Source organism: Mycteria americana, chromosome 4 (assembly GCF_035582795.1).
Source record: "Mycteria americana isolate JAX WOST 10 ecotype Jacksonville Zoo and Gardens chromosome 4, USCA_MyAme_1.0, whole genome shotgun sequence".
Classification (NCBI taxonomy): domain Eukaryota; kingdom Metazoa; phylum Chordata; class Aves; order Ciconiiformes; family Ciconiidae; genus Mycteria; species Mycteria americana.
The window spans coordinates 31235312-31249355 of NC_134368.1; the positions used below are offsets into that span (position 1 = coordinate 31235312).

At 40.8% G+C, this 14044-nt stretch overlaps 1 protein-coding gene across 1 annotated transcript in view; it reads right to left on the reverse strand.

Annotated features, from left to right (window-relative positions):
- The window catches only part of SCFD2 (sec1 family domain containing 2), a 207591-nt gene that overhangs the window by 162700 nt on the left and 30847 nt on the right, over positions 1-14044 (reverse strand). The window contains exon 3 of the mRNA XM_075500066.1: positions 8505-8632. Within this exon, the coding sequence (XP_075356181.1) occupies positions 8505-8632 (128 nt within the window). The remainder of the gene's footprint in view (positions 1-8504; positions 8633-14044) is intronic.

Below are 14044 nucleotides of genomic sequence, written 5' to 3' on the forward strand. Positions count from 1 at the left end.
ATCAGCCGTACACCCTTGCAGCAATGGAAGTGAACCATGTACTAGGTGGCATCAGCACAAACGTAGCCAGCAGGCAGAGGGAAATGGTTATAACCCTCTATTTAGTACTTGTGAGACAGCATCTGGAGTATGCAGTTTTGGGCTGCACAGTACAAGACACACTAGAGCGGATCCAGAGAAGGCTCACTACAATGGTTTAGGGGGCTAGAGAAAATGATGCACAAGTAATGGCTGAAGGAGATGGGTGTGTTTAGTCTCAAGAAAGGAAAGCAGGGAGGGGAGCTACTTACTGTCTTCAAGGACATAATGAGTGATTACAGAGAAGACTGAATCAGGCTTCTTGGAGGTGCATAGTGAGAGGACAAGAAGGAAAGGTCACACACTGCAGCAAGTGAAAAATCAAACTGTACGTAAAGAGAACATCATCTCCACAAGTGTGGTTAAGACTGGTGCAGGGTACCCAGACAGGCTGTGGAATTGCCATCCTTGGACATACTCAAAATTCAGCTGAACAAGGTCCAACATATCTAGTCTAACCCTTAAGCTGTCCTTAGTTTGAGGAGAGGGTTGGACTAGATGACCTCCGGAGATCCCTTCCGATCCAAAATTATTCCACAATTCATCTGTTATTTGTTGATACCACTCATTCTGTGCTAAGCCGCAGGCAGTCATCAAACAGGGCAAATTTCCTGCCAAGCCTTTTCAGTCAACTTCATATTACAGAGTTCTTTCTCTGGGATACACTTGGTAAGAAAGAATGCCTATCTATGCTCTCAGAATGAGCCTTCTGCCACTGCCTTGTCTTCTTCTTTACCACCAAGCTTCTGCCACACTGTTGCCTCCACACTAACAGCCATTTCCAAGCCTAGTAAGCACTCCATTCACTGTTCAACCTACACAGGATTCACACCAAGAGCGTATGTACTTGCTCTTCATAAATCATGTTTCTTTCAACTATAGGAACCTATATGTGCTAGACTGAAAAGGAAGGGATGGAGCATAAATTGCAAAGTATGTACATGGACATCACTCCTCACATAGTTCCATTTATTCCAAGGTATGTTTGTTTTCTCTTTTGAGCAATTGTTTTGTGCTCTCCAGGATGCTACTCTGTGTATTGGCAGGTGAGACTAAGAAAATGGACTGGCACACCACTTTCCTGAATTCAGCATCCAACTTGAAAGAAGCATAATGATTAGTGCCAAGATGGTTCCTCAGCTGGTGATGCTTCTAATCAACACTACACACAAATGCAGTGTCACTTACTGATGAAAAACAAACAGTTCTGCTCCTGAACATCTCTCTATCTCAGCTATTTTGTCACATCTCCTGAAAAACAGAGAACTTTGTTGGCAGGAATACCAGTATCCTTCATCCTTTCCGTTACGTCTAATGAGTTACAGAGATGACCCGAAAAGTTTAGTTGCTTAAGAAAAACAGCAGAAGGCTACATACTCTTTGCACATCTGGAGTTTGGAGCAACGTCTCTGTCCTAGATTGGCAAAACTAGATGACTATCAGAAGATGGGATCTATTTAGTTAGGTGAACACTCTAACCATACTAAGCAGGGTCAAAACCCTGAACTTCATCCTAGTTGTGCTGGTTTTGGCTCGGATAGAGTTAATTTTCTTTGTAATAGCTAGTATGCGGCTATCTTTTGGATTTATGCTGGAAAACAGTGTTGATAATACAGGGATGTTTTAGTTACTGCTGAGCAGTGCTTACACTAAGTCAAGGACTCTTCAGCTTCTCACACTGCTCTGCCAGCAAGTAGGCTGGAGATGCACAAGAAGATGGGAGGGGACACAGCTGGGAAAGGGCTATTCCATACCATATGATGTCATGCTCAGCATATAAAGCTGGGGAAGAAGAAGGAAGGGGGGAACGTCCAGAGTGATGGCATTTGTCTTCCCAAGTAACCGTTACGTGTGATGGAGCCCTGCTTTCCTGGAGATGGCTGAACACCTGCCTGCCCATGGGAAGCAGTGAATGAATTCCTTGTTTGGCTTCGCTTGTGCGCGCACCTTTTGCTTTACCTATTAAACTGTCTTTATCTCAAACTATGAGTTTTCTCACTTTTACTCTTCCAATTCTCTCCCCCATCCCACCAGGTGGGAGTGAGCGAGCAGCTGTGTGGTGCTTAGTTGCTGGCTGGGGTTAAAACACAACACTGGTGTAACACTGCAAGGTGAAACAGCCATAATATCAATTTCTTTCTACAGTTCTCAGTGTGGTAATGACTATTCAGAAAGACCACCTTCATCAAGAGTTATCAGGGAAGGCCTAACCCCACTATACTCACAGAGCGTTCCCTTGGGAATGCAAAGGCCTATACAGAAGCCCCCAAATAGCAATGTATCCAAAACTTCCAGAAACACTTCAAACTCTTCAAAAACATTTAGCACTCTGAGAAGCAAAAGGCCTTCCTGCCTCCGGGGGTGAGTGATGCAACAAAACATCTGCTGTATTGACCATCACTGAGATTGGGAACATTTGCTTCAGGTCAAGACTACATTTTTAGTTGCACTACAGGGAGAAATCAGGAACTCAGTATTGCAACAGGCTGGAAAAACCAAATCCGCTTGGCTAGATAGTCCCAACACTGCAGGACTTCCGTTACTTTTGATGAAGCAAAGAGCAGACTAATTTAACTCAGGAACCGCCTGCTCAGGATCCAGGCTGCGCAATGGAAGGAGTTCAGGTCTGAGACCAGCAGTGTCGCCTCTCCTTGCAAAAATGCCCTGAGAACACCAGTGAGCCCTTGGAGCAGCACTGAGAGACCCGCCGTCAGGAATTTGGGACTCCTCGGGCTAAGCCAAGCCTGTCTCAGTTGAGTTAGTACGGGAAGCCTCCTGCTTCATGAGGATGCCCGGAGGGAGACTTTGGCTGCTGTCTCACTGACTCTGCAGCTTGCTCTCCCAATGGGTTTGGAGACCAGGTAAACAGGCAACAGAGAAATGTACATAAACATCCCAAGAACCAGTCTACAATACAATCTCCTCTCTGCATAACAGGGGGCCATAGTGTCTCGCAAGCCCAGCTGTTATCCAGATACCCATCACTCACCCAGAGACGTGCTGCAGAAGGGATTCAAACACCCCGCAGACCGCTTTGAGCCCTGCAATGCTGATCTGCCTTCTCCTCCTTTGTAAGGACCTCAAACCCAGACCGACATTGTCTCACTACTTGTCTCTATCACAGAATTGTCCTAATGGTTGGCCAGGGTGGATTTTAGATATCTAAGATCAGACTTGACTTATCTGGAAAGTTATGTATGTACTTATCTACTTTATTACAGCTCATTTTCTTAGCGGGTAGCTTTTATCCCTAAAGTTCATTCCAGGAATTGATGGTATTGAATCTTGAATATTTTTACATTGATCTTGTCAAGAACAAATAGCATGGTAAACACTGTTACAGTCCAATGCAACTTTTTATTTTAAAAAAAATGCTCATTTTATATTCTTTCTTTGTTTTTAGACAAGGTATTCACCTATGTTTTGCTGTCCATTTCAAGGTACTTTTCTAACTCAAAATGTTATTTCATATGTCCAGGCTAAAATTTCAGGATCTTCCCATTTCTACCCAAACAAATTTTAGAGTTCAATTCAACCCATGCAAACCAGCCCATCTGAAAAAGTTACAGTACTCCTCTTTACTTCACAAAGCCTGAGATTTTCCTAATTTTGTAGTAGGCTTGATTTTTAAAACTGTATTTGTACAGTTCAAATGGAAAGAAACCAAGAGGCTTTTCTTCTGCTAACAAGGACTCATGTAACAGCACACTGCACTTTGTTTCTGTTACTATACCAGTGTTTCGACTTTTCATCAGTCTCCGTGCCAGTAAAAAGACACAGTAAAGGAATTCAGACTTGATCAAGGTTTACTGTGCTCTTTTCAAACAGAAGAGCAAGGGTGTTTCTAGAGCCACAAAAGAACATTTGTAGCAAAGTTTTTACCACTGCCAAATACTATGCTAATAGCAAAGCTTTCAACAAGAGATTCATGGGCTGCCACGTTCAGAAGATGATTAAGATATGCATCAGACCTATGAAGAAGGGAACGGGAAGTAGAGGAATGGAAAAAACAGCAACCTTTCTGCTGTACTGTAAGTCAGGCTGCTGCCTCAGAGCAGAACTCCTTATAGTCACTTCCTTTAAGAGCTGAGCAGAAGTAATCCCTTTCCAGTATTTACAATCTCACTTGATTTTAGCACAATGCTATAAATCTCACCAAAAAGCTATTCCAATGATCTTCCAAACTGTCTTCCAAAGAGCTTATCAAAAGGAGACTTAATTCTTTAAATAAAATAAATCTCTTTAAATGCCAGGATTTTTATTATGCCAAAATAATTTACACCTACACATTTACACCTACATAATGGGATACCTGACCAGAACTTGGCAAATATTTATCTTCTCCAGATATTTATCAGCATTCACTTGGGTATCCAAAACACAAATGCAACTGCCTCAGAGGCAAAATGGAGCTGATGTAGTTCTTAAAAGGCATTGTTTGGTTGGTTTTTTAAAGTGTGTGTGTGTGCGTATATGGAATATTTTAATGCCTCTTTATTTAAAATGGACTTCTAGCAAAAGGCAACACCACCTGTTTACATGCAAACACATACTGTTTTGGGAAGTGTATCTAGCTGAAAGGGTTAAGGCAAAACTTAGATGTTGTTAACATAGTAGTTACATGTTTTCAGTGTGTTTATAGCATCCTGTAAGGCAGGGTCTCAGTGTCAGCATGCCCACAGTAAGCAATACCAAACAAATACTCCCCAAAAGTCAATACTGGCAGCATTACTAAACTCCACAGGAAATTACATCTTCAAAACCCATATACCCGTTATGTATTTATGGATGGAACGGATTAAACAATAAGTAAACTGGATGTACCACGTGTAAAGTCCTTATGCTGGCTGGAATTTTGCACAGTGCTTTGCCTGCCTTCTCCAGGGCTGACCTCAGAAAATCAAATATGCTGCATAGCTATATAGCTGAGGTTTTGTTCTGTAAGCAAAAGGCAAAGTAGCTCCATAGTTTTGTGTTCTGGTTGGTTTTATGGACCATCACTTGGCACTTTGTCTCCCTCTGTGACATGGTTTCCCAATTCTTTAAAAAAGAAACAGGATTTTCTTAACAGCTTACTAGCCTGTGTCACTTGCTGAAGTTTGTAACGACAACATAGTTCTTTCACTCACAAAGTGAAACGACAGATAAAATACACACTTTCCTTGGACATAAATGGAAGAAAAAGAGAAAAAAAATGCAAATCTTCCTTGAAGGTGGTATAAGACCACTTAATGGCCCACCTGAAAACCTGAGTATGAGACGGCTACAGAAAAAGGAGGGAAACCTGCTCTATTTACAAATGTCACGGACCTGTTCTTAAATTTGAAACTGGGCTTGCTCCAAGAGTCCATCCACCAAAACTTTCAACAAAATATTGCCAGCTCTGCTCATCCCCTCTTCAGCCACCTTCTTTCTACCCTGAATCCTTCTGAAACAGTCAATAGGACTTCCACACATCCCCACTGCCACTTTCCTTCATACAACTAATAAAATAAATATGCAAATCAAGAGCACCTGAAAGCAGCACTCCAATCTACTCAGCTCAAAAAATGTGGCCAAAATTGTTGATTTCCTTTATTTGTCTTTCTTCTCCTTCCTCAGAACTCCTCTCCTCTCTCCACCCCTACTGATTTCAATGGGAGATGATGGAGTTCCCAGTGGCCTGCAGATATTTGGGGGAGTTGGGGAGAAGACATGTGTCCTCTTCTACAGTTCTCCTACTCTCCTTCCCTCTCAGGAGGAGGAGGACACATTCAAAAGATGTCAGAAAGCGAAATCCTCAGCTGTGTGTCCTCCCACAACTGTCAGAGCTCCTGCCACATGCAGCCAGGCAGAGAAAGAGGAAAGCTGGGCGTCAGGCACATTAGCTGCATGGGAAACGTGGGCAAGCACACACACACCTCTGAGTAGTAAGAAGCCTTTCAAAGTCCAGAAAACGACAGAATTTATTTTCCTTGCACCGAAAATACAGAAACAGGATGGGATCGAGTTTCTCATCGCTGCACAGGGCTCCCATGCTGCCAGTGTCACACATGATGCAGTTTTTCAGGCAGGTGGCCACTGCAGGAGGGCTCGGCTACACCAAATGGAATGCAAAGCTTTGCTTTCAAACCTAATTCACTCCTTATTTCCAGGGGGAAAAAAAGGCAAAAAAATAATAGCAAGGAAAATACTCTTACCATCTGACACAGCTGGTCTTAGTGAAGAGAGTATGAGGCAACTTCCATGCTAGAAAAAAAACTCCCTGACATTTAATATTAGGGCCATAAAAAAACCTCAGAAAATACCCTAGGTGTTGGGAAAACCAGTGTGCAATCCACCAAGATCTTCCGATACAGGCAGAACCCGAGGTAAAATAATAAAAACGCACTTATAAGCACTGAGCAGAAAGAGTGAAAGCATTTCCCTTCTCTGCAGCCAGTGTTGCCTCATATCACAGCCGAGGTGGAAGCAAGGAGCCTTTCGACTAAACACAGCAATCGAGATCTGAACAGGCCACTAGAATTTTTCCTTCTCAGCAAAAGCAGCAATTGATAAACATTGCAATTTCCAGCTTCCCTACAGGGTGTTAAGATGTTCTGTAGCACAATGGCTGATGAACACTATAAAGATGCAGATCTGTTCTAACATGTCATTAATAAGTACGTGTCGTTGGACGATGTGACATCTGAATGTGAGTTTCAGGTTTTCTGCCTTTGTGCTCAATGAGAAGTTTTGATTTTGCTGACTTCTTTCCTTGTAGTGCCCTTCTTTCCTTGTTTCTCATTTTATCCCTGTTTATCATTTACAAGACTGCCTCGAATTTTGTTTCTCCCTTTGAAGTTCAACTACAAAGTTAACTATGAAGTTAAAAACTGATTATGATTCTAGTACAAGACAAATAGACAATTCAGAAAGTAAATAACAAACTCCTATAAAGATTACAGTTACACTTCAATCTATATTGCATCCTCCAAACAAAAACAAGTCTCAAGAATGATAGTGCCAGAAATTTGTTTCACCATCAACTCTTAAATGTTTCTACATAGCACTATATTGGGTCCACATATGTCAGACCTTTAGGCTGACATCAATAAGTGTCAGCTAATATGATTAAAAACAAGGTTACTGCAGCCTTCACTGGATACCATGGGAAGGGGACACAGAGGAAAAGGTGTCTGATCTAATCATTCACACAAAACAGCAAACGTGGTAGATGGATTGGTACCTCTCAAAGACAGGAAGTAATTACTTCTAAAACAAAGCTGAATTTCAACATTAATAATTTTTTTTTTTTTTTAAGGCACATGAAATAGAAAAACAGTGGGGCTTCTTAATATTATTATAGTGAATACTCAGACATACATTACCAGCAAAAGCTTAAACAAGATTTTATCGTTTACTCTGCCTTAGTTCCTTCAGACAAATTTGTAGTAGCCCTCTCACAGCTGCTCTTTTTCCATTTCTTTAAAACAGCTTACAGCATTACTGTTGCACAGGTCTAGTATTTCTGATTAATAATCTACTAAATGTATGCTCTAGGTATTTGTAAAGACCATACAATATATGAAATGTTATAGTTGTTAAGAGTTCATGAGTTGGCTGTACATCTAATTCTTCTACAATATCTTGGCAGTTTACTCGAGTCCCAGATAAAAGCCTATTACTCTTAGTCTGTGAGGACCTTTCTCTCTTGATGCAAAGTTCAGCATATAATACTCCTAGAGCACATAAAATGCAAAAAAAATATTGCGGTACTGAGCAATATCATTGTTTTTATAAGCTTAATATGGTATCAATTCTTGCATTTCACTGAACATGGCATATAGTGAGAATGAGGTTCTAAAAAAGCTCTTGAAAGTCATTATGTTATATTCTGTATCTCCAATATTTTGAAGAATTCAGGTTTCAAGAGTGCCTAGACATGGTTTTCAGCTTAAACTCTCTTGGGCCAGGCAGCCTTACTGCACATAAACCTCACTACCTATCTAATGTAATCACTACCTGTGTAATGTAATCATATCCAAGATCTGCACAACTTCCATCAGATCAGCTGCTATTTGCAGTTCCCGCTTCCAGGACACAAATCTTTTTAAGATTTTTTACTTTTTAAGAATACCCAAATTCTCACGCTTTGCAGAATAAAGACAAGCAGCATTGCTAACCATTTGCATGCCTTTAAAACCCACCTTCACAGAACTCCATTGCTTCACCACTGCTCTTCATCTTTTTAAGGTTGTTGTATTTAAAAGCAAACACGTGCCTCTCACTTAGATACCAGAAAGATCCTATGGTAGCCACGATGCTCACCTGAAATCCCTTGACAAGGATGGGGATGGGCCAAAGATGGGGATGAGTTTTCCTCAAGAGGGTTAAGGGGAAGAAAAGGAGCTGACATCATCTTTCACATTACCACTATGTAGGGAACGGTATGTCACACTACTCACCCATGCTCATCTTAATAGGTAAATTTTCTCTGCTCGCAGCCTCCACAAGGTGTCTCCTAGCCTCCATCACAGCTTCCTTTTGTTTGAGGTTCATGAAGGACTCCCAGAGAGCTTTGGCAGCTGGATCACTATAAGAAAATGACAAGGTTACACTAAACATTTGCTTGAATAATGGAGTAAGCTTAAGACAACATTTATATTTCAAAATGAGTGCTTCTACTTAGTAACTTCTCTGAGGTGGGCAGGATACAAGCAAAAATAAAGTGATATAAAAGCCTGATTCTTCTTAGCACACCAGTTGCTATGGTTTTACAGAAAAAAAAATCTAGAACTTTTTGCTACCAATTATAAAGCGTTAGAATTCACATATAATAAATAAGCATGTCAGCCTTAAAGTAACCACTACTGTTGAACCATGGGAATATTAGAAACAGTCCAAACTTCTTTAGTTACCAAAAAGCTATGGAAAGGATGGGCTCTAACTTCCCAGTGAGAGTTTAAATCCCAAAGCCAATACTTCCAACGCTGAAGGCTGCTGGTATGATTTGATGAATGACTGTCATGTTGGGTTTCATGGATTCTCCTTACACGAAAAGGATAATCCATAGCAGAATGCAACTGTCCTTATGGTTTCTGTATTTACAGATTTCCTTTTTATTGTTGCTGTTGCTAAGCTTAAATTAGGAATTTGTGTGGCTCATCTGCACTCAGTTCCCTGTCAGTCTTCTCTCTCCTCCAGGACACTGCATTTGTTGCTGTCGTGAATGAATTCAGTGTTTTCTCGGTAGGGGGGGAAGGAGATGGGAGGAAAAACCTTCGCCTGGGGCTAAAGCCACACATTGGGATTAACTGTGTCGGATTTTTTTAAAATTTATTTTCTTTTTTAAAGAAAAAGCTTCCCTCTGTTTTTTCCTCAGGATACATTTAACTCCTAAATACGTTTTGATGTCATTTACAACATGTTTATAAACATGCCAAAACAAGCATTGTTTCAGGAGAATAAAAAACCCCAACAATTCATTTGATACCTGTTACAGACCAGCTGTGCTTATGCTCTGCTGCAACAGCAGGGCTGTATTTAGCAATCTGTGCTACCTCCCAAACCAGGTAAGAGGGCTGCCAAGCCCCACTCCTGTCATCCCAGGAATCCACATCCTCTGTCAAGGCCTGCGTGACTGGAAGGACCGTGGAAAGAAGGTTGAGTTACCCTTCTTCTGAACAAACCACAAATGAATAGGAAGAGCAAATGTCATCCTATTGCCATGCTTAAAAAAGGAAAAATCAGATGACCTGACACAGTCTTTCCATTTCTCTTTCACATAGTGCAACTCGACCTTCCTCCAGTGACAGAGGCAAGAGGCAGCACGTCCCAAAGCAGCCCGGGCATCTGCAGCAGCTCCCTGTACTCTGTCACCAAGTGTGATCTGAGCACTGATGCTGCACACTGTTCATGGGCAGCAGCTCCAAGGGGATTCCTCACAAGCAAAAGCACACTGATTTATAATGTATGATAGTGCAAGAAATAAGAAAGAGATTTCCAACGCAACCAGATGCTTCAACACAATCTCCCTTAAGTAATGGATCCTTGGGTATGCTATTTTTGCAGACTATCTGCTCAATTATTATGATTCCATCCTACCCACCCAGCATGCAGCCTGTCGATCCTGTTCACATCACATTCACAGGGTAGGTCTCGCTGTCACTTACAAGCGCACCTGAGGTTTGGATTGCAAGAGGCCACTGCTTTGCCTGTTAACTAATCCCTTCCTAAACATGCAGCTCCAAATAAAAATCTATAGAGATCAGGAATCAGGCCTAAACCAGCAGGAAGCTAGTTTTAAAAATACTTTTTTTCTTATTTGAAAAAAAAGTCAAGCTTCTGTTTTCCAAGATTTTAACCTGTTCTCATTTTCCTAATTCTCGTCATCACCATGAATAGGAGCAAAGAGTTTCACATAAACACAAACACCAGGAGCTAAGGCTTTAAAACAAAGGAAAACAAACAACACAAGGAAGCTAAAATAAAAGTCTCCCAAATTTTCCACAGGTTTTTGTAGTCTCATCTCTCTCACTACTGTACTTCATAAAGATATTTAGCAAATAGTAAAGTGTGGAAAATTCATCCCAAAAGCATCTATAGACCTCAGTAAAAGTCAGAATGTACGTGGTAAGGTTGCACCATTTTTCTACCTGTTGTCCTTGCTTGCTGCTCTCCCTTCTCACACCACGTATTGATCAGTCCTGTCAATTTAGACTGCAAGGTCTTTGAAAGCAATGTATACTATACTTGTATAATCACTACTACAAGTCCCTGTTTCAGCTGGTACTTTTACTTACTAGTAGTTTAAACAATACAACCCCTCCAAAATAACTGACTAATTATTTTAAACTAAAAAAAAAAAAAAAAAAGTAAGAATGAGTCATACTAATGCACTAAAAAAATGGCAGGGGTAGGGGGTAGGTTTGCTTTTTGCTTTGTAAACTCCTTCTTCCTCCTTTAGCCACAGTAGGTTTTCTTTAATCCCAAGGACCTAAGTTTGCACGATCCCCAAGGGTTGCTTTAGCACACCAAAAATAGCAAAAAGCAAAACAACTGTGGTACAGCCTAAAAGCAGGTGGGGGTCAACCACACTCCTGTATGCTTGGATCTCTGTGTAATCCACTGAGTTTCTGTAGACATTTTTCTTCCCACTGCTTTGCAGAATACCTAGTGGTTTAGGTATCACATATAGAACAATATATAAACAGGATGAGATCAATATATATTAATAGCTCACATACATAGCCAACTGACTAGGTCAAGCCACAGAAAGCAACAGTTCCCACGCTCAGCTGGTTTTTTTTGAAATATAATAGGGAAAAAGAGCAACAAAAGTACTTGTATGTTTTCTGCTGAAAACACTTTTCCTGCTCCCCCTCTATTACACCTTCAGAGAAGGGCTTTTACTTTGAGCAACTGCCCATTCTTTAACTTCATCAGTGACGAGACAGGAATGGCTGCTGGGAATGAGTCGGTAGGACACAGTACAGGGCTCTGGTGTTGCCTCTTGCCAGATCTAAGAAGTTACCACAACATTTTCCTTTTAGAGATTTCTAACACTCGGAAACAATATTATCTTATCTTCCCCTTTTGGTGAGACATTTGTCTGCGACTGCCTTCCAGCTCTTGTCATGGTGCCCTTCCCCTCCTCTTTTTCCCATCTGCAGTTCCTCTGCTTTGGTCCAAATGCCCTAATCCGATGACACTGGTGCTGTAATCAGTGATTTGCATGTACCCCAATTCAAATTTCTCCTTCCTCTTGCATTCCTCGACTTCCCAAGGATTATTTATTTTACACGTTATCTAGTGAACCGCTGCACTCTGAAAGTAGTTTTCTGAAACTAAGTAGATTTTTTAAAAAAAATATTTTATGCATTATAAAACCTTTAAAGCTATTGTCTGAATCATGTTGTCCTGCTTAAGAAAAAATAAATTCTTTACAGTTACACTACAATATAGATCAGGAACTCTATACCACCCTTCAAAATAAATGTCAAAAAATAGGTAAATATTACAGTGCACACTTCTGTGCATCTCTATTACGAATGTTTTGCAGGGCACAGCAAGCCTGACAAACAGAAGAGAGCACTAAAATTCAGGGGCTTCTGCCATTAACCAGTTTAACCAACAGGCTTAGAGTTTTGCTCACAGCTTTTGATACCCTGTCCCTTCCTTTCATCGTTATGGTCATTGCACATAATCAACCAGCCATCTCAGAAAATAGAATGTAATAAAAACAAGCATAGCAGTTATCTGGTAGACAAATTAGAAGTTTATTAAACAGAAACATTACGTTATGTCCAGAGATAAGGCTGAAGTCTTTGAAAAGCCCTGTTAGACACAGCTATACCATTCGATGTACATAAAGCAAGGTTTTTGACAGACAGCTCATAATTGCAGATTTCTCCCTTCCCCTCACATACATAAATGTGACTTTTTTTAATGAGCCATTCTCTGTTCCAAAACTAATTAAAATGTAACTGCATATAATTTGGACTTTAAAACAACAACAGAAAATGTTATAAAGGAAGAGGGAGAAATCTAGACACCTAGAAGATGCAGCTTCCCGACTTCTGGTATTTGCATGCCAGTTTTCAAAGCTGAATCATGAAGACAAAGAGGGGAAGAGGACCAAATCATCAGACCCATAATCTGTACGAATCCTACAATGAGACATCAGCTGGCAACAGTGCCAGGAAACGGGTGCTGATGAGAAGCAGGTCAGAAAGACTGGGATGTTCTATGCTGACCAAAGACAGCTGCAAGCAGTTCAAAGCAGCTCTGATTTGCAGCCTCCAGAGGCACTCTTTCTTTAATTAAATATAGGAGAGATGGAAAAAGAAAAATAAAAATCAAGAATAGAACAAGTTAGCTGTGAAGTGGCTAACTAGCTGGCTTCCCAAATTTACAATACCCAAAGGAAAGACCGCTCAATGAAATCTGCTGTTCACTGGTAGCAAGATGCCAGGGTGAAAAAGCCAAAGCCTTGAGCAGAAGTAAGTGTGCAGTTTGGTAAGCAGTTCCTTTGGTGATGGCGTGCTAGCTTCAGCAACACGTGAGGGAACTTGTTCTTATTCCCATGGCACCCCTTTCAGCTGTGGCAACACGTTCCATGTGGGACTATGCATTGAGTCAGATAGGAAAAAGGTGGTAATTTTTAAACACAGCTCAGATCCCTGAACTAATTTGCTTGATCTAGACATTTACAGGTTGATAATCAAATGCCTAATCTTGCATCTGTTAAAATAATTGTAACTTATTCTCTTGACCTGGTCTGGTCCAGTCCTGCAAGGACAATACTGCCAAGGTTACCTGACAGACAGAAAGTGCCCCTGTCTGTGATTGTCTGCAGGCTTAGTCTCAAAGCTACTCATTTTGAACGCATTTGGGGAGAACAGGGAGGTTGGTGGCACTGGGATGTGCTATTACCAAGCTGGAAGTAGAAATCTGGAAATAGGTGAAATCAAGCGCTAGTCAATGGAGAACAAGCTCGCAGAGTAGAGGCAAACCTAAAGGCAAAGACAGAAACCTGGGGACACTTATTGCCCTGCGGGGTCCAATGCACGACACCACAATTTTAGACTTGGCTGAAATGATATGCCTCTTGCTTCACACCACCAGTACGGAAAGATATTTACTCCCCTTACTGCTCCAGGTCTTGTCTATTACTGATAAATTATTAAAATATGGTCTTCCAGGTCACTAATGCAAGAGCAAAAGGTCAAGAAGCAATAAGCCTATATTAGAAAATATGTCCACTCAACAACTAAGTGTTCCTAATTTACGATTATGTTTTCAGATCTACCAATAGGCCATTCTTAACCCCCTTAGCATTTATAATATTAGTTTGGCAATATATTTCTTCAATCAGCATGTATAATTAACAAAATGAAAACAAGTCAAACACCCTTGTCCAAGCAGCATACCACAATCACCAAAATCATCAGCCACATCTGTAGTCTCTGGCAAGCTATTGCAAATTATTTTAATATGATCTAAT